The 26,174-nt window shown below is 38.4% G+C and overlaps 1 protein-coding gene across 1 annotated transcript in view; it reads right to left on the bottom strand.

Moving 5' to 3' along the window:
• The window catches only part of slc12a1 (solute carrier family 12 member 1), a 70,317-nt gene that overhangs the window by 24,532 nt on the left and 19,611 nt on the right, over nucleotides 1-26,174 (bottom strand). The window contains exons 6-15 of the mRNA XM_022687019.2: nucleotides 26,060-26,170; nucleotides 25,641-25,752; nucleotides 23,058-23,185; nucleotides 21,711-21,795; nucleotides 16,932-17,083; nucleotides 15,653-15,760; nucleotides 11,210-11,333; nucleotides 6,915-7,016; nucleotides 6,435-6,590; nucleotides 4,748-4,847 (exon numbers count right to left, since the gene is read on the bottom strand). Coding sequence (XP_022542740.2) covers nucleotides 4,748-4,847; nucleotides 6,435-6,590; nucleotides 6,915-7,016; nucleotides 11,210-11,333; nucleotides 15,653-15,760; nucleotides 16,932-17,083; nucleotides 21,711-21,795; nucleotides 23,058-23,185; nucleotides 25,641-25,752; nucleotides 26,060-26,170 — 1,178 coding nt within the window. The remainder of the gene's footprint in view (nucleotides 1-4,747; nucleotides 4,848-6,434; nucleotides 6,591-6,914; nucleotides 7,017-11,209; nucleotides 11,334-15,652; nucleotides 15,761-16,931; nucleotides 17,084-21,710; nucleotides 21,796-23,057; nucleotides 23,186-25,640; nucleotides 25,753-26,059; nucleotides 26,171-26,174) is intronic.

Genomic DNA, 26,174 nt, shown 5'->3' with positions numbered 1-26,174 from the left:
GTAATAGGCTTTGTTTAAACATTGTGATCAAGTTTTAAAATGTGTGTTGTATTTTACTTACATTAAGGCTTTAAAATCCTATAAAGAAATATTTAAACTATATGGCCCCAACATGCGACCTGCTCTGTTTCTAATTTCTTTTAATTATTATTTTTTTTAAACAGCAATATTCCAACCAGCCCTGGGTAGAATATTTACATTTTTACCTCAATATGTTGATATTGGGGGCTTTATGAGCATTTTAACCATTCTAGGCAATCTCACCCCCTTATGTACCTTACCAGTCAAATGTTTGGACAAACCTTCTCATTCAATGTTTTTATTTTTTTCGTACATTAAGTGATCCAGACTATGAAGTAACACATAAGGTAGTAACTTAAATGTGTTAAACAAACTAAAAAAAAAATGCTCTGTGAAGAAGCATTTAGGTGCTCTTATCTGTGGAGCTGTTAATTTGATAACTTGTGGTTTCTGAGGCTGGAAACTGATAAATTTATCCTGTGCAACCACTGTAACTCTTTCTTTCCTGGGGCAGTCCTGATGAGAGCCAGTTTCATCATAAAGCTTTTGAGGGTCTATGCAGTGACTGCACTTGAGGATACTTTCAGAGTTCTTGAAATGTTTCAGATTGACTGACCTTCATTTATTAAAGTAATGTTTTTCTTTCCTTAGATGAGTAGTTCTTGCCATACTATGTATTAGAGCATTACTCAAATATTCACTATTCACTGCATACCTGTAACTCTACCTCTTCACTACTGTACAACTGATGCTCTCAAACACTTTAAGATACAAGAAATGTAAGTAATTAATTCTTGACAAGTTCAGCACAGCTGTTAACTGAAAGCCATTCAAGGTCACTAACTGACAGATGTGTAAAGCTGTCATCTAAGTAAGAGGTGCTAAAATATAAGAATCTAAAATATGAAACATATTCTGGTTTGTTTAACACTTTTAGATGTTTTCTTCATCCAGATGATCCAGAACGCAGCAGCACGTCTGGTCTTCAAACAGCCAAAACGGGCACATGTCACCCCGCTGCTCATTGAGCTCCATTGGCTACCAGTTGATGCTCGCATCAAATTCAAAGCTCTTACAATCGCCTACAAGGTGATGTCAGAACAGGCTCCTTCCTACCTGCACTCGCTCCTGAAGGCTTACGCTACCCCCCGGCCGCTGCGCTCCTCCAATGAACGTCGCCTCGCTTTGCCAAACACTCACACAAAGCAATCCAGACTGTTCTCATACAGAGTTCCCCAATGGTGGAACAAACTACCTTCCACTACCAGATCAGGAGAATCTCTCGCTATCTTTAAGAAACTCCTGAAGACAGAGCTCTTCAAAGAGCACTTACTCTCTTAACACCTCTAACACACTAACTACTTCTAACCTCATTTCCTTCTTCCCCTCCTTCACTCCTCTATCCTATTATTCCCCTTTGTCCTCCTTTTATCCCTATCCAAAGATGTTTTTCCTTTAAACTTATTTTACATTGTACTTGACTATTGTAAGTCGCTTTGGACAAAAGCGTCTGCCAAATGTAATGTAATGTAATGTAAAAGTTTGTATGACTTAAGTGTTTTTTGTTTTTTTCACTGGTTCTGTGTATATATATATGTATGACTTGAGTAAAACTGTATACTCTATACATACATATGCTAATTGAAGGACGTGCTTGCTGGGCACAGAGTTTCTAAACCATCTTCTTTGTCATGTCTGTGGCTGTAACATTTTAACAGCTCTTCTGGGAGGGCTTTACACAAGACGTATACAGTAAGTGGGTCTGGGGGGGGATCTGTGCCTTTGGGGAGAGCTCAAAAACCATTTATGACATCAAGAAGGAAAAAGAAATGGGGCTTCTCCCTCATATTCTTCCATCATATGTAGAGTAGCGTGATTCATCACTCCTGAGAACACAGTTCCACTGCTCCAGAGACATGCATTACACCACTCCAACTGATGCCCAACATCACACACAGTGATTTTAGGCTTGTGTGCAGCTGCTTGGCCATGAAAACCCAGTTTAGTAAGCTCCAAACACTGACAGTGCTTGGTGGTTTGGAACTCTGAAGAGAGCTTCATGCATGTAGCAAAGGAAAGAGGGTTTCAGCACTCAGGGACCATTTTGAAATCACTTCCATTTTACAATAATAACAGCAAGAGTTTCCCAGGGCAGATCTAGCAGTGCTGAAATGCATGAGCTAACCTGTAGCAACCTGTAGCAGAGCTTTAGAAGTATGACCCATTCTACTGCTAGAGGGTTGTGTATACCATGCATATAACACCTGATAATTTGACTACACTTGTAGAGTAGTATGTGTCCACCTACTCTTGGTCATATAGTGTTCAATCCAAAGAAGCCAGGGTTTTGTATGCAATTGTCACTCTGAAGTGTTGTGATCATATTTGTGATCATAAATTCAATAAGATGGACATATAGCAATAAAACGTATGTAATTTGTTTTGGAATTTCATTTTTTTTTGTCATGAAATGTGATCTGATCTTCATCTAAGTCAATGATATTAAACATTATTTTAAATACTTAAAATACACAAAAAATATGTGATCTTTCAGGTCTTCATTGACAACAACCATAAAAACTCAAAAATCCTGCTAGGATAAAGTGTAAAGTGTCACGCCCTCTCGCTGTTTCCCTGTGTTCCTGCGTTTCCCAGTTATTTTCTGTTACGTGTCTGTAGTTTGTAACTCCGCCCCTCGTTACCTGTCTTCCCAGGTGTTCATTGTTTCCTGTTTGTATAAATAGTCCCCTTTTGTCTGTGTTTATTCGTCGGTCTTTGCACCTTCCTCTTTCTTGCGCTCTGTTTATCTCTTGTTTATTTCTAGTTCCTTGTTTTTCTCCTTTATTTCCTTGCATATATTCCTAGTCCTGTTTAGTACTAGTTTTCTCCCGTCTGCTCCCTCGTTACAAAAGTATAGAATAAAGTATACAAACCCTTGTGTTAATGGCTTTAAAAGTGTTAGCATACCTGAAGTCTTGCTAATTTGATTGATAAAAAAAATACTTAAACATTTTGACTTTGTGCTGCACATGATGACTATGCATATGTGAGCAATACCTCACCAAAAAGAGCTTTCAGAGGATCTTTGATCAAAATTGTTGATTTACATGAAGTTGGAAAGGGTTAAAACTTGATTTCAAATACTTAAAAGACAGTTTGGGACTGTGGATACTTCAAAAATTGGGAACCCAAGAGCACAACAGAGACACATTAATGAGATAAAAAAACAACTGCGAATGACAGCCAAAGATTTGAAAGCATCATTGGTACAGACTAACATCTGTGTTCATCAGCCTTGAAGATGGGAGGACACCATGAAGGAGGCCTCTGCTTACTAAAAGAACATTGTTGCATGTCCGAACTTTGCAAAAGAGCACATTGACATTTGAAATAGTAATGGAAAAATGCTTTGTGCAGACAACACTAAGGCCCCGTCCACACGAACCCGGGTAACAGAGGTTTTGTCTCCGTTTTGGCCTTCCGTCCACACGAAAACGGTTTTCGAAAACGCCCTCCAGGGTGGAAATTTTTGAAAACTCCGCTCCAGCTGAGCCGCGTGGACGAGGGAAAACAGAGGTTTTTGAAAACGCTGATGTCACACAGCGAGTCTGCGCATGTCTGCTTTTCGTTTACGATCTGGAGGGGACTCTTTTTGGCGCAACAACAGCGAACTCCGGACGTTTAAAGCATATTTACACCCAGCTGATCCAACTAATGAACTAACGGCCCTCTCTGACCCAACAGTGCGGAATTACCCAGAACCAGCTTTAAACGCTGAAACACCTTTTACCAGTGTAGGTACAGACCTAACCGCGAAACGGTAAAAACTTGGTGGGACAATAAAAAACAAAAGTAATTGTTGCTGAGGAGTGACGAAAAAACGTCCAAGTGTCTAGAGAATCCCTATTAATTTCAGCGTTTTTGAGTGGTATGCCGTTTCCGTGTGGACAGAGATATTTCTAAAAACACTGCTTGTGTGGACGAAGGTATTTTTAAAAACAGAGACAAAAAACTCAGTTTTTAAAAATATCTGGCTTTGTGTGGACGGGGCCTAAGTTTGAACTATTGCTGCACTACATGTGGCATAATCAACATAAAAACATTATAAAAAATGCAAAGTATGGTGGAGTGAGCACCATTTGCTGCATCAGGGCCTGACAAGTTTACAATTATTGATGGGAAAATGAATTTCTAAGCATATCTAATAAACCTACAGGATCATATGAGATACCCTGTAGGTCAGCCGTAAGACCATAGAAGTTGGGTAATGCAACAGGACAGTGACCCAAAGCACCAAGAGCCCAGATCTTAACCCTGTAGAGATGCTACAGATTTACTTTGAATTAAGACGTACACATGAGGTGACCAAGGAATGAGACAGAGCTAAATCAGTTCTGCCAAGACTAATGGGCCTCTTGAACGATATGTAGGTCTGATCTGCAGCTACAGGAAAGGGTTATTTTTTTTGTTGAATTGTTAAATGAGTGTGTTCACATAAAAAAAAAATGATTATGTCATGTTACTATTTTAGAAACATTATATTTGTCAATACTCTTGACTTGGATGAAGATCAGATCACATTTTATAACGAATATATTCAGAATCCCATGAAATCCTTAAAGGTTTGCATCGTTTTTCTTTTCATTGCATATTTCAGACAATAGAAAAGTCCTGTTGCCTGTAGACTGAGTGAAAAAGGGCAGTCGGGTTATTCCCCAGACAGTACCTGAAGTTCTTGACATGATCATCCACTCCTGATAAAGTCAGCGTGTTGTTCACTGCATTCACAAACGTCACAGCCTGCGTGGACGAACCCCAGTTCACATCTACGGCAAAGAGAGCTTAAATTAACTTTCTGTTCAGTGATTGGACAGAAGTCATGCTGTGCTGTTCTCTCCTTCATCAGTGTACTTTTTATAGATGCAGGTTACCGTGACTCATTAACTCACTTTTGTCATATTTCTCAAGATTTTGTTTCTGTGCACTAGTTGTAAACTATTTTAAGCGTTTATTCATTTTATTGCTGATGATTTTGGCTTACAGCCAATGAAAACCCAAAAAATCTGTGTCAGACCAATTGGTACTTTTGGCAGTGTGCCAAGTCCTGCTGGAAAATGAAATCTGCATTTCCATAAAAGTTGTCAGCAGAGGGAAGCATGAAGTGCTGTAAGATTTTGTGGGAAAACAAAACTGCACTGACTTTAGACTTGATAATAAAACACAGTGGATCAACACCAGCAGATGACATGTCTCTCCAAACAAACCATCACTGATCATCAGTAAATTTTACATTTCATTTGTAAATTAAGGGAGCAGAGTCTGGAGGAAGAGTGGAGAGACACACAGTCCAAACTGCTCGAGGTCTAGTGTGAAGTTCCCACCAATCAGTGATGGTTTGGAGAGACATGTCATCTGCTGGTGTTTATCCACTGTGTTACATCAAGTCCTAAGGACATGTTGGAGATGCAGATTTCTTTTTCCAGCAGGACTTGGCCCACACTACCAAAAGTACCAATTTTCTGAAATACTGACTTTTGGGATTGCTTTGGCTGTAAGACATAATCATCAACACTAAAAGAAATAAAAACTCTGTAATGAGTCTATATAATATGAGTTTTACTTCAGTTTAATTACTAAAATTAATTGACATTTCAATTATATTCTGTTTTTTAGAAGCATAGATACTTTAAAAAACACAAAGAAAATGTAGGTATTTTTTTTTTAAGTATATACAGCTCTGGAAAAATTTTAGAGACCACTTCAGTTTCTGAATCAGTTTCTCTGATTTTGCTATTTATAGATTTATGTTTGAGTAAAATGAACATTGTTGTTTTATTCTAGAAACTACAGACAACATTTCTCCCAAATTCCAAATAAAAATATTGCCATTTAGAGCATTTATTTGCAGAAAAAACAAAAAAATGCCGAGCTTTCAGAAAACAAGTTTATATTCATAAAGTTTTAAGAATTCAGAAATCAATATTTGGTGGAATAATCCTGGTTTTTAATCACAGTTTTCGTGCATCTTGGCATCATGTTCTCCTCCACCAGTCTTTCACACTGCTTTTGGATAACTTTATGCTGCTTTACTCCTGGTGTAAAAATCAAGCAGTTCAGTTTGGTTTGATGGCTTGTGATCATCCATCTTCCTCTTGATTATATTCCAGAGGATTTCAATTTGGTCAAATCAAATGATCTTTTTTTCTTTTTTTTTCTCTCTATCTCTATCAACCAACTATCTTTCTATATATCTATCTATGCATGGTATACATAGAACATTAGCTTTTAAAACATAAGAGAGAATATTATATTATCTAACATTTGACAATATGTTAGCATGGCTTGTGTAGCATTTTAGCTTAGCATAGGTAAAACACAATATTAGTGAGTAGCATATTAGCTTGTGGTCCTACCAGGTTTCTTGACTGTGACATAAACGTAGAGGAAGATCTCTATAGCATACGTGAGCAGCGCAGCCCACCAGTTAATAACGAACATCACAGCACAGCACAGCACAGCCCCGAACAGAGAGAGCCACATGTTGTAGTATTTGTACGCCGGTCTCCAGCCTATTTAAACACAGACACACACACACACACACACACATTTCCCATTAAGTCATCAGCGCTGAGAAAAAAAGATTACGCTCAAATTCAACAGCCTGTTTGGTTCATTTCAAGGTCTGAGTGAAGTGAGTAATGGTGGGAGTTCCCATTTATCTTTTTACTAATGAATACTTTCCACTGCACTGCCTATCAGTCTATCACCCCAAAGCATATTCAGCTCCTTTTAATAGTAGTGATTTGGAAACCTACATGAAGAAATGTATGTAAGAGCAGACACTGTGAGAGTGATGCTCAGTAAAGTGCAGCACAGGGAAGGTAGATGCTGACCTGGAGATTTGGCGTAGGAGGCGTGGAAGCAGGAGAAGTTGATGAGGGCATAGGAGGCCAGGAAGAAGTTGGAGATGATGGGAGCGATGACATTCAGCTCAGCTGCAAAAAAAAAAAAAAAAAACAGAAATATCATCAGAGATTCATGATATACTGTCATGTTGACTGTAATGAGAGTCAGACTGGATGATTTACACTTCACACCTCACATTGTGTGTATATGTACAGTCCTCTCCAAAATACTGGAACATTGAGGCCAGTCCCTTTATTTCTGCTGTAGACTGAAAACATTTGGGTTTATAGTTATTAAAGATAACTAGAAAAGAAAAGTTTGATAACGAACTTGGTTTGGAAGTTGGCTTGGAAAAGTACACTCATAACGTTGAAAAGTTAAAACGGTTGCTAAAATGTTTCTGTCTGAAGCGTGTGAAGAGTGATTGCTATGCTGTTGACTTTCGGCTTGGTGGAATGCTAATAATTGTCTGATATCGGAAGGTGTTGGTAAGTGGTTGCTAGGCAGTTACTAATGTTTTCTAGGTGGTTGCTAAGGTGTTACTGAGTGGTTACTAGACAGTTGCTAACATTTTCTAGGTGGTTGCTATGGCATTGCTAAGGTTTTCCAAATGGTTGCTAAGGAGTTGCTGAGTGGTTGCAAGGCATTTGCTAACATTTTCCAAATGGTTGCTAAGGAGTTGCTAAGTAGTTGCTAACGTTTTCCAAGCGGTTGCTAATGTGTTGCTAAGTTGTTGCTAGGCAGTTGCTAACGTCTTCTAGGTGGTTGCTATGGCTTTGCTAGGCAGTTGCTAACGTTTTCCACGTGGTTGCTAATGTGTTGCTAAGTTGTTGCTAGGCAGTTACTAACGTTTTCTAGGTGGTTGCTAAGGTGTTGCTAAGTGGTTGCTAGGCAGTTGCCAATGTTTTCCAAGTGGTTGCTAAGGTGTTGCTGAGTGGTTGCTAGGCAGTTGCTATCATTTCTAAAGTTGTTGCTAAGTGGTTGCTAGGCAGTTGCTAACGTTTTTCCAGGTGGTTGCTAAGGTGTTGCTAACTGGTTGCTAGACAGTTGCTATCATTTCTAAAGTGGTTGCTAAGCTGTTGCTTGGCAGTTGCTAACGTATTCCACATGGTTGCTAAGTGGATGCTAGGCAGTTGCTAACGTATTCCACGTGGTTGCTAAGTTGTTGCTATCTGGTTGCTTGGCAGTTGCTATAATTTCTAAAGTGGTTGCTAAGCTGTTGCTAGGCAGTTGCTAACTAATTCTACAGGGTTGCTAAGTGGTTGCTAGGCAGTTGCTAACGTTTTCTAGGTGGTTGCTAAGGTGTTGCTGAGTGGTTGCTAGGCAGTTGCTATAATTTCTAAAGTTGTTGCTAAGTGGTTGCTAGGCAGTTGCTAACGTTTTTCCAGGTGGTTGCTAAGCTGTTGCTAGGCAGTTGTTAACGTATTTCACATGGTTGCTAAGTTGTTGCTAGGCAGTTGCTAACATTTTCCAGGTGGTTGCTAAGGTGTTGTTATCTGGTTGCTAGGCAGTTGCTATCATTTCTAAAGTGGTTGCTAGGCAGTTGCTAATGTTTTCAGCCATGACTCTGCATCCACCGTGTTTCACAGATGAGCTGTAATGTTTTGGATCATGAGCAGATCCTTTCTTTCTCCAAACTTTTGTGTTTCCATCACATTGGTAAAGTCCTCATCATTCCATATTCCCTCCATAGCTGTGTCTCTGTACTTCTTGGCAAATTCTAGCCAGGGCTTACTGTTTTTCTTGCTAGTGTTTTTTAATGAAGTCTTCTGTGAACAGTAGATTGTGATACCTTCACTCCTGCCCCCTGGAGGTTGTTGCTGATGTCATTAACCATTATTTTAGGGTTTTTCTTAACAGCACTCACTATTTTGAGGCATAAAACTGCTGTGGTTTTCTTGATCTATCTGTTTTACATCTGTTACTTAGTACACCAGTGATGACTTTCTTCTTCAGGACTGGCTCAAACAGTTGTTCTGGATATGGCCAATATTTGAACAATGGCTCTCTTTGGCTGTCCATCTTTCCTCATAGAAAGCTCTATAGTTTTCATGTTGGTTACTCCTCTAACTATAAATGCACAGTCTGCAAAGGCAAAACCTAAATCTGAACCTGAACGTAGATATTCAGCGCTGTTTATTGTATAAATAATCAATGTATAGGGACACATCTGGTCTTCATAAGGCACCTGTTCCAGTCACATGTTCCAATACTTTTACTCATAAGAGAAATGTGTGGGTTCATATTAAAAGGTGAACTATCAGATCTAGAGGTAAAAACCCACATAATATCATAATATATTTTAAAGTCAAATTCACATGTTTCCAATCTACAGCAATAATGACCAGATATGCTTCACTGTTCCAATACATTTGGAGGGAGTGTATATTATTGTGTTTCAGTGCAGATGCCGATATTTCAATCAAAAGTAGATCATTTAAATAATTAATATTTATGACAAAAAAAAAAAAAAATCAAGCTCACTCCTGTTACTGGAACTCACTACTGTTACTGGAACTCACTACTGTTACTGGAACTCACTACTGTTACTGGAACCCATTACTGTTACTGGAACTCACTACTGTTACTGGAACTCACTACTGTTACTGGAACTCACTACTGTTACTGGAACTCACTACTGTTACTGGAACCCATTACTGTTACTGGAACTCACTACTGTTACTGGAACTCACTACTGTTACTGGAACTCATTACTGTTACTAGAACTGTTACTAGAACTAGAACTGTTACTGTTACTGTTACTAGAACTGTTACTAGAACTAGAACTGTTACTGTTACTGGAACTCATTACTGTTACTGGAACTCACTACTGTTACTGGAACTCACTACTGTTACTGGAACTCATTACTGTTACTAGAACTCACTACTGTTACTGGAACTCACTACTGTTACTGGAACCAATTACTGTTACTGGAACTCACTACTGTTACTGGAACTCATTACTGTTACTGGAACTCACTACTGTTACTGGAACTCACTACTGTTACTGGAACTCACTACTGTTACTGGAACCCATTACTGTTACTGGAACTCACTACTGTTACTGGAACTCACTACTGTTACTGGAACTCATTACTGTTACTAGAACTGTTACTAGAACTAGAACTGTTACTGTTACTAGAACTGTTACTAGAACTAGAACTGTTACTGGAACTCATTACTGTTACTGGAACTCACTACTGTTACTGGAACTCATTACTGCTACTGGAACTCATTACTGCTACTGGAACTCATTCCTGTTACTTTTTATGTTTTTAGTTATTGGACTGAAAGTAACAGAAATGGGTGTTAGCATAAAATTAGCAAAAATATGAAAAATAGTTTTAATAGGTAACAGGGCAGAGTGTTGAGATTGGGCTACTTGGTCATAGTAAAAATAAGATCATATAAAAAAATATGTGAGTTCATATTAACCCTTGTGTGGTGTTCTAACTCAAACTCATTGGCATTGGCTCATTTTTTGTGAAAAACATATATCAAAACACATTTTCGATAAACACACAGTGTACCCCCCCCCCCCCCCCCCACACACACACACACACACACACACATTTATATTACATACAGTCTGTTTGGCCAAGGGCTAATAAACATTGCTTCATTTGTAAATTTGAAACTAAACAAATTTTCTACTCATATCTTGAGTTTAATTCATTTTCTTTTACATTTTATTAAAAAACTAATAAAAAAAAAGAGTAGCACTTTTTGAAAGAAATGTAACATAAGAAAGGTAAAGGGCAAATATTAACCATGTAAGATGTTTATATTGCTTGCAATTTAGGTGATTCAATCATGTGTAAAGCATTTTAATGTAAAATTGCTTAATTTTGCTGAATTAAATACAAGTAACAAAGTAAACGAGTAACAAAAATATGAACACCACACAAGGGTTAAAATAAAGTATCTTATGAACTATGATCTTCTGTATCAGATCTAGATGTTAATAACTGGAAATAAAAGCTGAAATCTTTTGTCTCCTATTTATCTTTTAATGTCAAATCCAAATGTTTCCAGTCTACAGCAAAAATGCACAGATATGCTTCACTGTTCCAATACTTTTATATTATTATACTGTATATTATTGTGTTTTCGTGCATATATTTAGATGCAGATATTTCAATCAGAAGAAATATTACTCTCCAGTTATAAATGTATTTTTAACTGGAGAGTAAGACTCAGCTGTGTTTAACCAGTGAAAACACGAGCAGCAGATGATTGGGTTTTGGTTCAGTAGTGTGTGTGTGTGTTCTCAGTAGCTTACCGATGAGGATGAAGGCCACAGCGATGATGAAGGTGAGCACGTATCCCCGAATCGGCTCATTGTTTTTGCCATGGCCTTTAGCGAAGAATATCAGAGCCTTGTAGATGTTGTCTTTACACAGAGCCTGGAACCACAGTGAGGAAGGAATTGAGTCATATTTTACTTACCTTTCTTATCTACACAGAAGTTTCCATTCCTGCCACAGATGCCCGCAAGCTAAAAATGCTACATTTGTGTGTAAATTCATCTTTTATATAGATAAAAACTGTATTCCGTCAGTGTGATGTACTGCATTATGACCAAATATTAATATATACACTATAAAAGCACACACAATTGTACCTAGTCAAGTGCCAATAGAATAAGACTCTCTGGAGCGAACCCCCGCTCATGCCCTGGCCCTGCTCCCTCTGGGTGGGTAGATGGCGCTCTCTCCCCACATCACTTCTAGGGTGATGTCTGCAGCACAGGGCGTCTGTGAGCTGATTCGCTGCACTTTCCTCCAAGTGCGCTGTGATGCTGCTCGGCAATGCTGCATCAGCAGCAGCTCTAAAAAAAGCGGTGGCTGACTTCACATGTATCAGAGGAAACATGTGTTAGTCTTCACCCTCCTGGTGTGTGTTGGGGCATTACTAGTGATAGGGGGAGTCCTAGTGAGTGGGTTGGGTAATTGGCCGTGTAAATTGGGGAGAAAAGGGGAAAAATAAAAGAAATAAATTATTAAAAAAAAGACTCGGATAGACATGAATATACAGTTGCAGGTAAAAGTATGGAACCTTTTGGGATTACTTGGATTTCTGCATAAATTGGTCTTTAAATGTGTTTTGATCTTCATCTAAGTCACAACAATAGACAAACACAGTCTGCTTAAACTAATACCACACAAATAAAAAAAATTATAGGTTTGCATGTTTTTATTGAACATAACATGTTAACATTCACAGTAGGGGGGGGGGGTATGTGAAACTCTAGACTAATGACTTTTCTAAGAGCTAATTGGAGGCAGGATGTGATGAGATTGGATGTGTTGGTTAAAGCTGTCCTGCCCTATAAAAAACATCAACACAGCAGTTTTGAGGTTGCTGTTCTTAAGAAGCATTGCTTGATGTGAATCATGCCTCACACAAAAGATCAAGCTCTCAGAAGACCTACGTTCAAGAATTGTTAACTTGCATGAAGCTGAAAGGGTTACAAAAGTATCTCTAAATGTCTTGATGTTCACGTGTCCACGGTAAGACAGACGCTCTACAAATGGAGAAAGCTCAGCACTGTTGCTACTCTCTCTAGACGTGGTAAAGTCCTGTAAAGATGACTGCAAGAGCACAGCGCAGAATGATCAATGAGGTGAGGAAGAATCCTAGAGTGTCAGCTGAAGACTTACAGAGATCTCTGGCACATGCTAACATTTTTTGTGTGGTATTAGTTTAAGAAGACCGTGTTTGTATATTGTTGTGACTCAGATGAAGATCTGAACATATTTAATGACCAATTTATGCAGAAATCCAAGTAATCCCAAAGGGTTCACATACTTTTTCTTGAAACTGTATTTAAACCATGCCAAATGCCATGTGCGGGACAGAGGGGTATTATAAAGCCTCCCAGTATTGAGCTATGGAGCAGTGGAACTGTGGGTTTTTTGGAATGATGGAGCTCCATCCAATAACTTTTGGATGAGTTAAAGAGTTGAGGATGAGGTCTTCTCTCAGGATGCAATCAAATCCTCAAAGAAATGCTCCAAGAACTACTAGGAAGCACTACCTAGATAGTAGAGACTCATTTGACTCATTTGATTTCAGAAGAAACTATGAATGAGCAGGTGTGTCATGTATCATGACTCATCTGGGACACCAAGATGTCTCACAGGTCATTAAATCAATGATGAAATATTGAAATATTAATAATGGGAGATTTGTAACACTGCACAAAGCAGCTCTTCTCCATCCAGCACATCCCAAAGATTCTCAATGAGGTTAAGATCTGGACTCTGTGGTGAACTCTCTCTCAATCCATGTGTGAAAATGATGATCTCCTGCTCCCTGAACCCTGAACTCTTTCACAATTCCAGACCCATGAATCCTGACATCTTGGAATATGTGTGTATCATCAGGGAAGAAAAAATCAATCCATTGATGGAATAACCTGGTCTATATTCAGTATATTCAGGTAGTCAGCTAACCTCATTCTTTCAGCACATACTGTTGCTGAACCTAAACCTGCAGATCAACTGCAGCATCAAGCCTACATTATAGCTCCGCCCCCACAGGCTTGTACAGTAGCATTAGGCATGATGGGTGCATCACTTCAGCCTCCTATGTTTGGACTCAAACTGAAGCCGTTTTTGCTGGTTAGCCTCACTGATTAGTGGTTTTCTTAAGGCAAAACAGCTGTTTAGTCCAAATCTCTTGAGTTCCCTTCACAATTTTCGAGTGGAAAAGCTCTTACTTTCACTATTAAACATTTCCCTGAGTTCTAGTTTTGTTTTTCTTCTATTTGATTTTAACAAATTTTTAAGTGATCTTTTTGATATCTTTTCCGAACAGATTCCTTCCCCAACCCAACCATGATGTTTCCCCCACTGTCCTTTCTCTTTTTAATAATGTGTTGGACAGTTCTTAACCTGATTCTAGTAGTCTAGCACTTCTCCTTAGACGTTTTCTCTGCTTAATGCATGTCAATAATTTGACTCTTCCCAAACAGATAAGCATATTTGTATAATATATGATAAGCATGAATGAGAAGCTACTCACTGCATCAGTTAGGGTTAAATAGCTTGTTGCTAGCTGAAACATAATCAACCAGGCAGTAATTGTCCAATAGGAGACTTATTTAAATTCAAGTGGTGACCTTTGTTTGGCCAGGCAGTGTATACTGCAATGTTAAAATATAAAGGCACTTCAAATTTTACAAATTTAACAAAAAGTAATTGGTCTAGCATTTCATGTTATTTATAATGCAATCTGCACATCAGTGATCACAGTAAAATAAATGATATTAGGTTGATATAATAAATAATCTGGTACATATTGTCATGCAAAATGAGAACAGTGTAAATATATTTTGAAGTCCTATTTCTTACTGTTTGTTATTTCTGGACATAAAACCTAAATCTAGAATGATCCAGAAAAACCCTAGACCAGGGTTCATACAGTCATGAAAATCCTCGAAAAGTCATGGAATTTGAAAATAGCATTTTCTAGGCCTGGATAAGTTTTGGAAAACTAAAAATGCCCAGAAAGTTTAGGAAAAGTCATGGAAATTTGGTCTACAAATCTGTGTGCTTAACTTTATCGATGGAGAAAATCTATTTTGAGCTTACCAATACGTCAGCTCAGAGTTAATTCAGTAATTTAAGCATACATAATCAAGCACTCAGGATCTTATTATTTTATTTTATTATTATTTTAGACCTACTATAATCAATTTTAATTGTAGTTTGAGTTGATTTTTGGTTTTACTGTCCATGTCTGCACTGATGTTTCAAAAATTGTACAGTCATGAAAATTTGCCTGGAAGTCATGGAAAAATCATGGAAATCTATTGGTTAAAACGTGTATGAACCCTGCTAGTCAGTTTACATCTTGAAAGACAGGGCTGATATACACTACACTTCACCAATCACTAGGGGTGTCACGATTCTGTAAATCCTCGATTCGATTTTATTTCCGATTTTAGGGTCACGAGTCTATTCGATTCTTGATTTTCTTTTTTCTTTTTTTTTACAGCAGAGAGGTCTATGCCAGTTTTAGATTAGTATATGGTCAGTCATTGGTTTGATTCATCAAATTTACAATATCTTATTTCAAAAGGTGGGCTTGATATAAGTGATGCAAAGTGATACAAGTGATCTGTAATACACCACATTAGGCACTAATGCTCAAATTAAATAATTAAATTAAGATATATATGTAATGCTATCTAGTGGCTTTTTTGGTAGTAGTAGTGTGCACTATTAAAACAGCAATGTGCAACATAACAAAATAAATGATAAAAAAAATACAGGAACAGTCATGCACAAAATAATAGAACAATTAGAGCCTTAACAAACTGAACTCTATCCTACTATAACAGTTAAACATGAAAAATAAGACTCGGTCCCTGAGAATGATACGTTTTTTTCTTTAACAAAGATAAATTATTAACTTTATCTGAGAGAAAGATGCTCCTTAAGGTACCCAAACTATTAACATATATAGTCCGTGGCGTCGGCTACAGTGTGCTGCGTCATTTGCTTGCATATCTTAGAGCGAGGGATCGTCGATCCTCTTTTTGACTTCGAGGCTCAAGACCATGACATCATTTAAATCGATTCCGATTAAATATTGAAATCGTGACACCCCTACCAATTACTGACACACAGTATGGTAGAACAATGTCCTCTGTTAAATAGAGCAGTATATTGGATGCTAGTGTACTCCTGTATGCTAATACATGCTGTTCTCTCACCTGGAAAACTTTCGGAGCGCTGACCAGGGAGGCGAGGGCGGAGGAGATTGTAGCAGAGAACGTCCCTGCTGTGATGAGGGGTCCAAACCCAGACACCATAGTCATTACCTAGACGCAAACAGAGGTAGAACTGAGTTAAGTGCTACAAAGTCAATCAACTACAAATCGATTAAAGGTCTCCTTCTGCTAAAATCCACTTTTTTCCACTTTTTCTTGTTCTTTAAGAAATACAGTAGGTCTCGCTGAGTTGTTTAAGATTCTGCACATGAAACTCATGAAACACATGAAACATTAGTCGATCAGGAAAAGCATCGTGTCTACATCAATCTATGAATAAGTATTCATGGCCCTGCCCACCTCGGCTCACGACCGCCCACAGGCAGAGCTGAAGTCATGCAGCCAGGCACGTCTCTTCAGATAGGAGCAAACAGTGCAAGGAATAGCATGGCAGTTAATTCCTGTATTATTTGTGCCAATAACACATATGACATATATGCTTCTCCCCAGTAATTCAGATCTAAGGAACAAATGGTTAGAATTTGTCTATGGAACACACCAGCGAAGTACAATTGAGATGGGTAGGTGTAAGTTCTTTTTACAATAAATAAAAGTAAAAATCCACCCTGGGGTTTTGTTCCAACTGCCTGGGAGGCTCTGCTGCGGCTCAGCTAATAAAACCCAGTGATTTTTAGTTTCTGGACCTGGACTACCCACCCCTGTGTGTTACTATATGTTTATATAGGATCTCCGGTGGATTTGGTGTTTTACAGAGACTCTAAAACTAGGTCAGTGGCTGAACTGCACTTAGCAGGGTATTACTTATGATGTAAAGTAACATATAACATTTTAAAGACTGTTATTAGTGTAAAAATGTCTTTTTTTATGTTGTCACAGTGCTGTCAGCCAATTAGAGGCGATAGGTTTGCATGTATGAATATTCATAAGCAAGAGCCGAAATCCTATCATTTCTCCCTGCCCACTCCTCTACCGGACTAAAGCAAAGTTATACCGAATCACCGGTCACAAAAAAAAAACAGCTCACATAGCATTAATTTATACTAGAGACCACAGTAGACATTTTCTAAATGAATGTAAAATCAATAGAACTAGGCCTTTAAATGAATTTGTCTGGATTTTAATGTTCCATATATGGATGCAGAAAGATTTCAGAATTATTTCAGTATCATCTTCACATTTCAAACTGATACTTGCTGATTAATTTATTGTATGCAATGGTCCAACGCTGGTTCTCTGACTGGCTGCCTGGTCCTTTGCTCACCTGAAAGTTGTTCATAAGGCCATATTTGCACTTGGTGGTCTCACAGGGGGAGAAATCATAGCCGAAATCACAGGCAGAGGAGAAGTTGCAGTTTGCTCCGTAGGTGATTGTGTTGTTTACGTTTCCGGTTGCGTCACGGACCACCGTAGCAGCTGGACAGAGAGAGGCAGAACAATATTACCAGTATTTTATTGAGTCTAACTGTATCACACGCAAACTCCTATGTGGCTAGTGTGTTAGGTTGGTTCTATTTAAATTATATTTTCTTGCTATGTTCCCTTCCCTTTCAGCAGTTTAGCCCTGCAAATGTAGCATTCAACAGTTCAGCCCCTCCATTCAGCCTACAGCAGTTTAGCTCCACCTACTTATGCTGCAGCAGTTTAGCTCCACCTACTTATGCTACATCAGTTTTGCTCCACCTACTTATGCTACAGCAGTTTAGCCCCACCTACTTATGCTACAGCAGTTTAGCTCCACCTACTTATGCTACAGCAGTTTAGCTCCACCTACATATGCTACAGCAGTTTAGCTCCACCTACTTATGCTGCAGCAGTTTAGCTCCACCTACTTATGCTACAGCAGTTTAGCTCCACCTACTTTTGCTACAGCAGTTTAGCTCCACCTACTTATGCTACAGCAGTTTAGCTCCACCTACATATGCTACAGCAGTTTAGCTCCACCTACTTATGCTGCAGCAGTTTAGCTCCACTTACTTATGCTACAGCAGTTTAGCTCCACCTACTTTTGCTACAGCAGTTTAGCTCCACCTACTTATGCTACAGCAGTTTAGCTCCACCTACTTATGCTACAGCAGTTTAGCTCCACCTACATATGCTACAGCAGTTTAGCTCCACCTACTTATGCTGCAGCAGTTTAGCTCCACCTACATATGCTACAGCAGTTTAGCTCCACCTACTTATGCTGCAGCAGTTTAGCTCCACCTACTTATGCTGCAGCAGTTTAGCTCCACCTACTTTTGCTACAGCAGTTTAGCTCCACCTACTTATGCTACAGCAGTTTAGCTCCACCTACTTATGCTGCAGCAGTTAAGCTCCACCTACTTATGCTACAGCAGTTTAGCTCCACCTACTTATGCTGCAGCAGTTAAGCTCCACCTACTTATGCTACAGCAGTTTAGCTCCACCTACTTATGCTACAGCAGTTTAGCTCCACCTACTTTTGCTACAGCAGTTTAGCTCCACCTACTTATGCTACAGCAGTTTAGCTCCACCTACTTATGCTGCAGCAGTTTAGCTCCACCTACTTATGCTACAGCAGTTTAGCTCCACCTACTTATGCTACAGCAGTTTAGCTCCACCTACTTATGCTACAGCAGTTTAGCTCCACCTACATATGCTACAGCAGTTTAGCTCCACCTACTTATGCTGCAGCAGTTTAGCTCCACCTACTTTTGCTACAGCAGTTTAGCTCCACCTACTTATGCTACAGCAGTTTAGCTCCACCTACTTATGCTACAGCAGTTTAGCTCCACCTACTTATGCTACAGCAGTTTAGCTCCACCTACTTTTGCTACAGCAGTTTAGCTCCACCTACTTATGCTACAGCAGTTTAGCTCCACCTACTTATGCTACAGCAGTTTAGCTCCACCTACTTATGCTACAGCAGTTTAGCTCCACCTACTTATGCTGCAGCAGTTTAGCTCCACCTACTTTTGCTACAGCAGTTTAGCTCCACCTACTTATGCTACAGCAGTTTAGCTCCACCTACTTATGCTACAGCAGTTTAGCTCCACCTACTTATGCTACAGCAGTTTAGCTCCACCTACTTTTGCTACAGCAGTTTAGCTCCACCTACTTATGCTACAGCAGTTTAGCTCCACCTACTTATGCTACAGCAGTTTAGCTCCACCTACTTATGCTACAGCAGTTTAGCTCCACCTACTTATGCTACAGCAGTTTAGCTCCACCTACTTATGCTGCAGCAGTTAAGCTCCACCAACTTATGCTGCAGCAGTTTAGCTCCACCTACTTATGCTACAGTTTATGCTGTAGTTATGCACTTATGCTGCAGTTTAGGTCCACCTACTTATGCTACAGCAAACGAAATAACGAAAAATAATACGTTATTTTTATTTAATCAAATAAAAATCTAAGAAGTGTGATGTGCAAAAGTATTCAGCCCCCTTTACTCTGAAACCCTAAATGCAATCCAGTGCCTTCAGAACCAACTGCCTGCAGAAGTCACTTAATTAGTTAATAGAGTCCAGTTGTGTGTAATTTAGTCTCAGTATAAATATAAACAGCTGTTCTGTAAAGGCCTCAGTGGTTTGATAGAGAACACTAGTAAACAAACAGCATCATGAAGACCATTATAAAGACATATCCCAAGTTTGAGCATCCCAAAGAGCACTGTTCCATCAATCATCCAAAAATGGAAAAAAGTATGCTATAACTGCAAACCTATAAAAACATGGCTGTCCACCTAAACTGACAGGCTGAACAAGAAGAGCACAGATCAGAGATGCAGCCAAGAGGCCCATAGAAATTCACAGCTCAGGTGGGAGAATCTGTCCACAGGACAACTATAAGCAGTGCACTCCATAAATCTGGTCTTTATGGAAGAGCAACAAGAAGAAACCATTGTTAAAAAAAGGCATAAGAAATGCTGTTTGTATTTTGTAGCCACAAGCCATGAAAGTAACACTTCTCATCACCCTAAACACACCATCCCTACTATGAAACATGGTGGCAGCATCATGCTGTGGACAGGAAAAGGGAAGCAGGTCAGAGTTGATGGGAAGATGGATGGAGATAAATACAGGTCAATTCTGGAAGAAAACCTGCTGGAGGCAGCAAAAGACCTGAGACCTTCCAGCAAGACAATGACCCTAATCATACAGCCAGACCTACAATAGAATGATTTCAAATAAATAGTATTCATTGCTACTTGCAGATGCTCTTCATCCAACCTGGGTGAACGTGAGTTTTTGATGCTCAATAGCTGAAAACTTTTGCACATCACACTTTTTTTTTTAATTTAAATTTTGAAAACCATATATCATTCTCGTTCCACTTCACAATGATATACTGCTTTGTGTTGGTCTATCACTCAAAATCTCTATAAAATATATTTAAGTGTATGGTTCTAAGGTGACGTTCAAGGGGTATGAATTCTTTTGTAAGTTACTGTACCTCCTTAGCATATAGTAATCTAGCCCTGCTCTTCCTGTTCATTTTTAAGAGATTAAGACAATTTATAAAATGATTTATAATATACTCGATTCAGAAATCCAAGCATTGTTTCAGGGAACAAATTAAAATAAAAATAAAAAATTAAACAGGCCCTTTAAAACTGAACATTCACCCGCTGCATCTCTAGGATATAACAGGGAATGAAATTAGAAGAGTACACAAATGTCTTATTATCTCATTAATCCCTGAGTAAATCTGTAACTTCATAAATAATTAATCCACCTAAATCCGTCTGTTTGAGAAGTTTGTGTGATTTATTAGATACTGTTGTATCACGGAGCTGTGTCACGCAGTGTCCAAAGTCAAAAGCATTATTTATAATGAAGTGGCACACGCTGTTATTGAACACTGTTCAATTTTCTAGAGCCACATGCAGCATCGTGCCATTTTGTGCTAAATTAAACCCAAACCAAGACTATAAAAAGCCACAGTTGGTCACAGGAGGCTTGAAATTTACACCCAAATGGCAGCAAATCCAAATCTCTTTCCTTGGGACCCCGAGTAACTGGCCTTTCTGACATTTAATCTCCTTTCCTTCATTAAAATGTACAATCCACCATCAGTATCAGAGGGTCTGCTACCAAACTCCCAGCACTAATAGTGAGAACTGTAATATTGGGAAGGATGCTGTATATTTTGTTATATATTGAGGTGGAGTTACAGATTCAACTGAGCTTTATGGACTGAATTTTGTGCCAAAAGTTTTTTTACAATAAAAAGTTGTAACAACCAATTTTGAAATATACTCGGTTACTTTATATTCCAGTCTTTGCCTTCATTTTGTGGTTTTGTGGATTTTCTGTGGATTTTGCTTCTGCAATAAAACACAGAGAGGGAGTATGTAATCGCAAATAACTTCACGCGCTCTCTCGTCATTGGTCTTTCTCTTTCTCTCTCTCTCTCTCTCTCTCTCGGGCTCTCTCGTCATTGGTCTTTCTCTCTCTCTCTCTCTCTCTCTCTCTCTCTCTCGGGCTCTCTCGTCATTGGTCTTTCTCTCTCTCTCGCGCGCTCTCTCGTCATTGGTCTTTCTCTTTCTCTCTCTCTCTCTCTCTCTCTCTCTCTCTCTCTCGCGCTCCGCGCTCCCTAGCCAGCGTTCATTTACAGTGATGAAAGATAATAAAACTGATTGTAATACTGAATTCGACATTGTTACCACATAAATATGTATAAAATATAGAGATTTCTTATGTTTTACGCCAATAAAACAGCCTAATAAAACAGCCTAATAAAACAGCCTAATAAAACAGCCTAATAAAACAGACACTGAAGTTGATATATTTGAAACATCTTATGTTTTACTCATTGTCTTTATCAAATTAGAAGAAGACGGTAAATATGACTCACAAAACTAATGTCACCCCTTTTTTCAGAAGCTTTAAACATTAAATGGGGTCAAATTGACCCCAAAGATAATAGGAGGGTTAACACAGTAAACTCAGTCAGTTCATTTTCATTAAGCTGCTGGAATAGAATAGGTTAATATAATAAATTCACCTGACAGGGGTCACATTACTGACAGTTTTACTGTGATAGCACAGTTTAGCACTTTTAATGCCTTTATACTCACAGACACACAGAGCGATGCCCAGGTACGTAATGCCCGTGATGAAGATAGCCAGCAGGGTACCGATCGGAATAGCCTCTTGAGGGTCCTGCAGCCACACACACACACACACACACACACACACACATAAAGTAAATACAACAGTGCTAACCTGACTAATTACAAGTCCTATTAGCATTGTGTGTGTGTGTATGTTAGCATTTTGTCTTCATCTCCAGCAGACAGAAAAAAAAATATTACAAATACCTGTAGTATTAGAAATGCTTGGACACACTGTAAATTCAGCAATTATTTTAAACAAAAAAAGTGTTAAACAAACCAGAAAATGTTTTATATTTAAGCAATAGCCTAATACACGAAAGGGAGTGCTATAACATAGCACAAGGCCACAGGTCGGCAGCACAGCAGTGCCAATATTACTCGCTATAGCACGAACCTCGAGTGTATTATAGCGATTATACCACAGTTCCATTACTGCAGTTTATTGAAAGATTTTAAAGAGTTAAAGAGGTTATAAACACTCAGCGAGTTAAAATAATTCCATTGCTGCTCTGTTTGTAGCTGCACTGTTTGGTTTGTAAGCGCTGTGTCGTTGCTAGGTTACCTGTAGTATGTGGTGGAGTAATACATGGAGAGCTTCGGTTACAGTGCATTACCGGCTGATACCGGCACTCGTAGAACACCTCTCAGCCAATCACAAGGGTCGGAACTAACCCTTCGAAATTCAAAGATTTTTCAAAGTAGCACCTCTTGCTTAGATGGAGACAGTTTCGCTAGAACTTGAGCTAGATTTTCTTAGTCAGTTTTATTAGGTAGAGTCACCTGGAATTCAGGCTTTCAGTTAACAGCTGTGCTGAACTCATCAAGAGTTAATAACTTGAATTTCTTGTCTCTTAATGTGTTTGAGAGCATCAGTTGTAAAGTAGTGAAGAGGAAGACAGTATCCTCAAGTGCAATCACAAAAAAAACATTAAAAAAGTTGATGATGAAACTGGCTCTCATCAGGACCACCTCAGGAGAGAAAGAGCAAGAGTTTGCTCTGTTGTACAGGATAAGTTCATCAGAGTTACCAGCCTCAGAAACCACAAATTAACAGCTCTCCAGATTAGAGCACCTAAAATCTTATTCACAGAGTATTTTTGTAGGTTTGTTTAACACTTTTAAGTTACTAAATGATTCATTGTGTTATTCATAGTCTGGATCACTTCAGCATTTATTAACTATGTAGGGTGAGACTGCGTGAGAAGGCGTTTCCAAACCTCTTCACTGGATCTGTATGTTATGTGACAGGTTTTATGGGATTAGCTAATGGTTGGAGGGCAGATTCAGCAGGTTGCATTGTGATCTTACCCTCAGGTCTCCAGAAATATTGGCTCCAGCGAGGATTCCAGTCGCCGCAGGGAAGAAAATGGCAAAAACTGAGAAAAATGTCTCTCCATCTCTGAAGTCTGGAGTAAAGTTTTCTGCCATTATGGAAGCTGCAGAGACACAAACAGAGAGTTAAATAAAAGTTTTTGTATTAATTTATCGGTACCACTTTAAAATAAGAATACCTTTATAAAGGGTTTATAAATGGTTTACAATTAGTTTATTAATGGTTACTTATTAGGTTGAAAATGCCTTAAAACTAGGGGTGAAACGATTACTCGAGTTATTCGAGTTACTCGATTAAAATAAATGATTGAGTAATATTCTGTGCCTAGAGAAATCTTTTATTTAATTAAGAAACTCAAGAAGAAGGAGCAGCCGGAGGAGGTTTTAGTTGAGAAGAGGGTATTTTGAAGCGGCGAGGGAAAAGAGCGACGCGAAGAAAAAGGGCAATAATAACGGCGCATTTTGGTCTGGACAGTGTGTATTCGCTCTTGCCTCCCACAACAACACGCTTTATTGCTGCACCGTCTCAGCCGAGGACACGGTGGAGCCGAGAGAAGGTTAATATAACTAATAACAAATCAATGAGATTAACATTAATGTACCTTAATAACAAAACGACAGCGCTGTGGAGTGCTGATTATTAGAAATGCTGTCTAATGTGTGGTTAGTTTATAAAAACAGACAATTCTGGACTTAATACAGACTTTATGTAACACAGCACTGAGGAGTTTATAAAAAAAATACATGTAACCGGCTTGGTGAGAAGAACTGGCAACATCTCTGCTGTTCAGAAACTGCACAACATAATGCAAATGTTTATGCCTTTTTTATTGATTAATTCCCTATAGTTTTGATACTTACAAGAAATCCTTGTTGAAAATAATATATCTTAATTTATTAAAGTACTAATTATTATTAAATTATTATTATTCCTTTATTTCTATCTGTTTGCCGTTTGGAAATGTATGTTGTGAATTTAAAAATATAACTTATCTAAAAAAGGAAATCAATTGGTCATTCATTATTAAGTAAAATGTCTTGTTTTTTCTCTTGTGTATTTTTAATTACTCTTTAAGCAAACAAATGTTTTATCCGATTACTCGATTAATCGAATCGATTTTTCAGTAGAGTACTCGATTGCTAAAATAATTGATAGCTGCAGCCCTACTTAAAACACATACGTAGAAAGGGCAACAATATAGATGGCTGTGTAATATAGTTCACTATTTGGCAAACAACAGGTCATTGGTGCCCTTTCTACTGTACGTATGTGTTATAACTGATTATTAATGATTTTTAAGGCATTTAAAACCTAATTAGTAACCATTTATAAACTAATTGCAAACCATTTATAAACCCTTTATAATGGTCGTCTTATTTTAAAGTGATACCAATTTATCTGTATTTATTGATTTAATAAATCAAATTTATTAGGAAATTTTCATCAATTGTTTTGGGAGAGGCACTTATATTTTTAATGTGGCACTGGAAGTAACAGTAGTTTATGTTGAGTTATGTTATGTTATGTTGAGTAATTAAGGATACTGCTGAACATGTTCAGTGGGAGGCGCCCCCTTGAGTGGGATTCTAATAACAGTGTTGTTTTACTTTTTTTACATTGACCTTCACAGAATTTAAACAACCTCTCACACAGTTTGTCATTGCGTTTAATTCATACCAGTTGTAGGCAATTGCTTTGTTTGCCTGTCTCCTGTCTTGTTGTAACAGGCCTTTCTATCTTACACAATCCACCTTGCACAAGGATTGATGCATGTCATTGCTATCTTACTCCCCACCAACTCTCTATTTTCATGCCTTCCCTCCTTGCATAATTTAAATAGCAACAGTGATTGTGTATAAATCTACACTGATGGGCGTGGTGGTCTGTAAGTGAAGTGTGTTCAGTTAAAATTATACTGTATTGTATTGCTGTCTTGGCAATGGAAAACATAGGTGCGCCACTGACTGAATACAACCTAGACAGACATCAACAGTGAGAGGTTCATTGCTATCTTGGCAACTTTGGGCGAATCTTTACACACACATAAACATGCAGCAGTGCATAAATCCAACTTTTACATCAACAATAAACGGAATACAGAATTAAATAATATTGCTCCACAGTGTAAACAAACAGCTTTGTTTCCTTTGCTGGAAAGCTCAGAGGCACTGCGCCATTAGAATAGCAATCCGGCAAAGTCCATTTAAAAGCGCACCTGGCATTTAAAGGGAATGGAAAGTGACATGCTGATTGATTTTTATTTCATGTTACACCCAAAATATGCCCATGATTAATTAAGATAATTAGTACATGCCTTTTTTGCACATTTCGAGCAATGCAAGGTATACTTTTCCTGTGGTTATGATAGCAAAGGCACTGACACACACTAAACCGAGCTTCGTGGTGAACAGTTGAAGGGTTACCTATAAATCAGTAAAATAGGGGTCATTGTATTTGCTTGATTTGATTTATTTGCAATTGATTTTGTGTTTATTTGATTACACACTAAAATCATAACTGATTAATAGTTTTAAATTGCCTATTTGTCTTATGGTCACCTTGATAATTGAAGAAGCCTTTACTCTTTTTGTCCTCAGTGGCAGGAATGGCAGTACCCACAAATACGTTAGCTATGGCCACCAGTAGAATGACCAGCAGCACAATCTGAGCCTGCAGAGAGAGAGAGAGAGAGATAGAGGGAAAGGGAGATATCAGTAAGCTTATAATACTCACCTGTGGGAAAATAGCTCATAAATGTAGACTCAACCGTAGTTTCTATACTAATGTAAAAAAAAAAAACAGTTTCCATAATGGAATAGTGGTTATTTATTTATTTCATTTTGAGAAATATGTTTTATTGCTCATTTAACTTATTATCTTTTTATTTTATCAAACATTTATTTTAGTAAGTAAAAATAAATGGTGTCTAAAATGTGTAAAAAAGTGAGGCTGAGAGTGAGAGGTCACAGTGCTTCACCTTGGCTTCCCATTCCATCCCAGCACCAACTATTCCCAGCAGAAGAACCACAGTGATACAGCCGACGATCCTGATATCGTTCACCTCGTCCACCATGATCGCATTATTTACCTAA

The sequence above is a fragment of the Astyanax mexicanus genome, chromosome 9 (genome assembly GCF_023375975.1).
Source record: "Astyanax mexicanus isolate ESR-SI-001 chromosome 9, AstMex3_surface, whole genome shotgun sequence".
NCBI lineage: Eukaryota > Metazoa > Chordata > Actinopteri > Characiformes > Acestrorhamphidae > Astyanax > Astyanax mexicanus.
The sequence above is the reverse complement of the archived record's forward strand: the minus strand, read 5'-3'. Positions and strand labels throughout refer to the sequence as shown.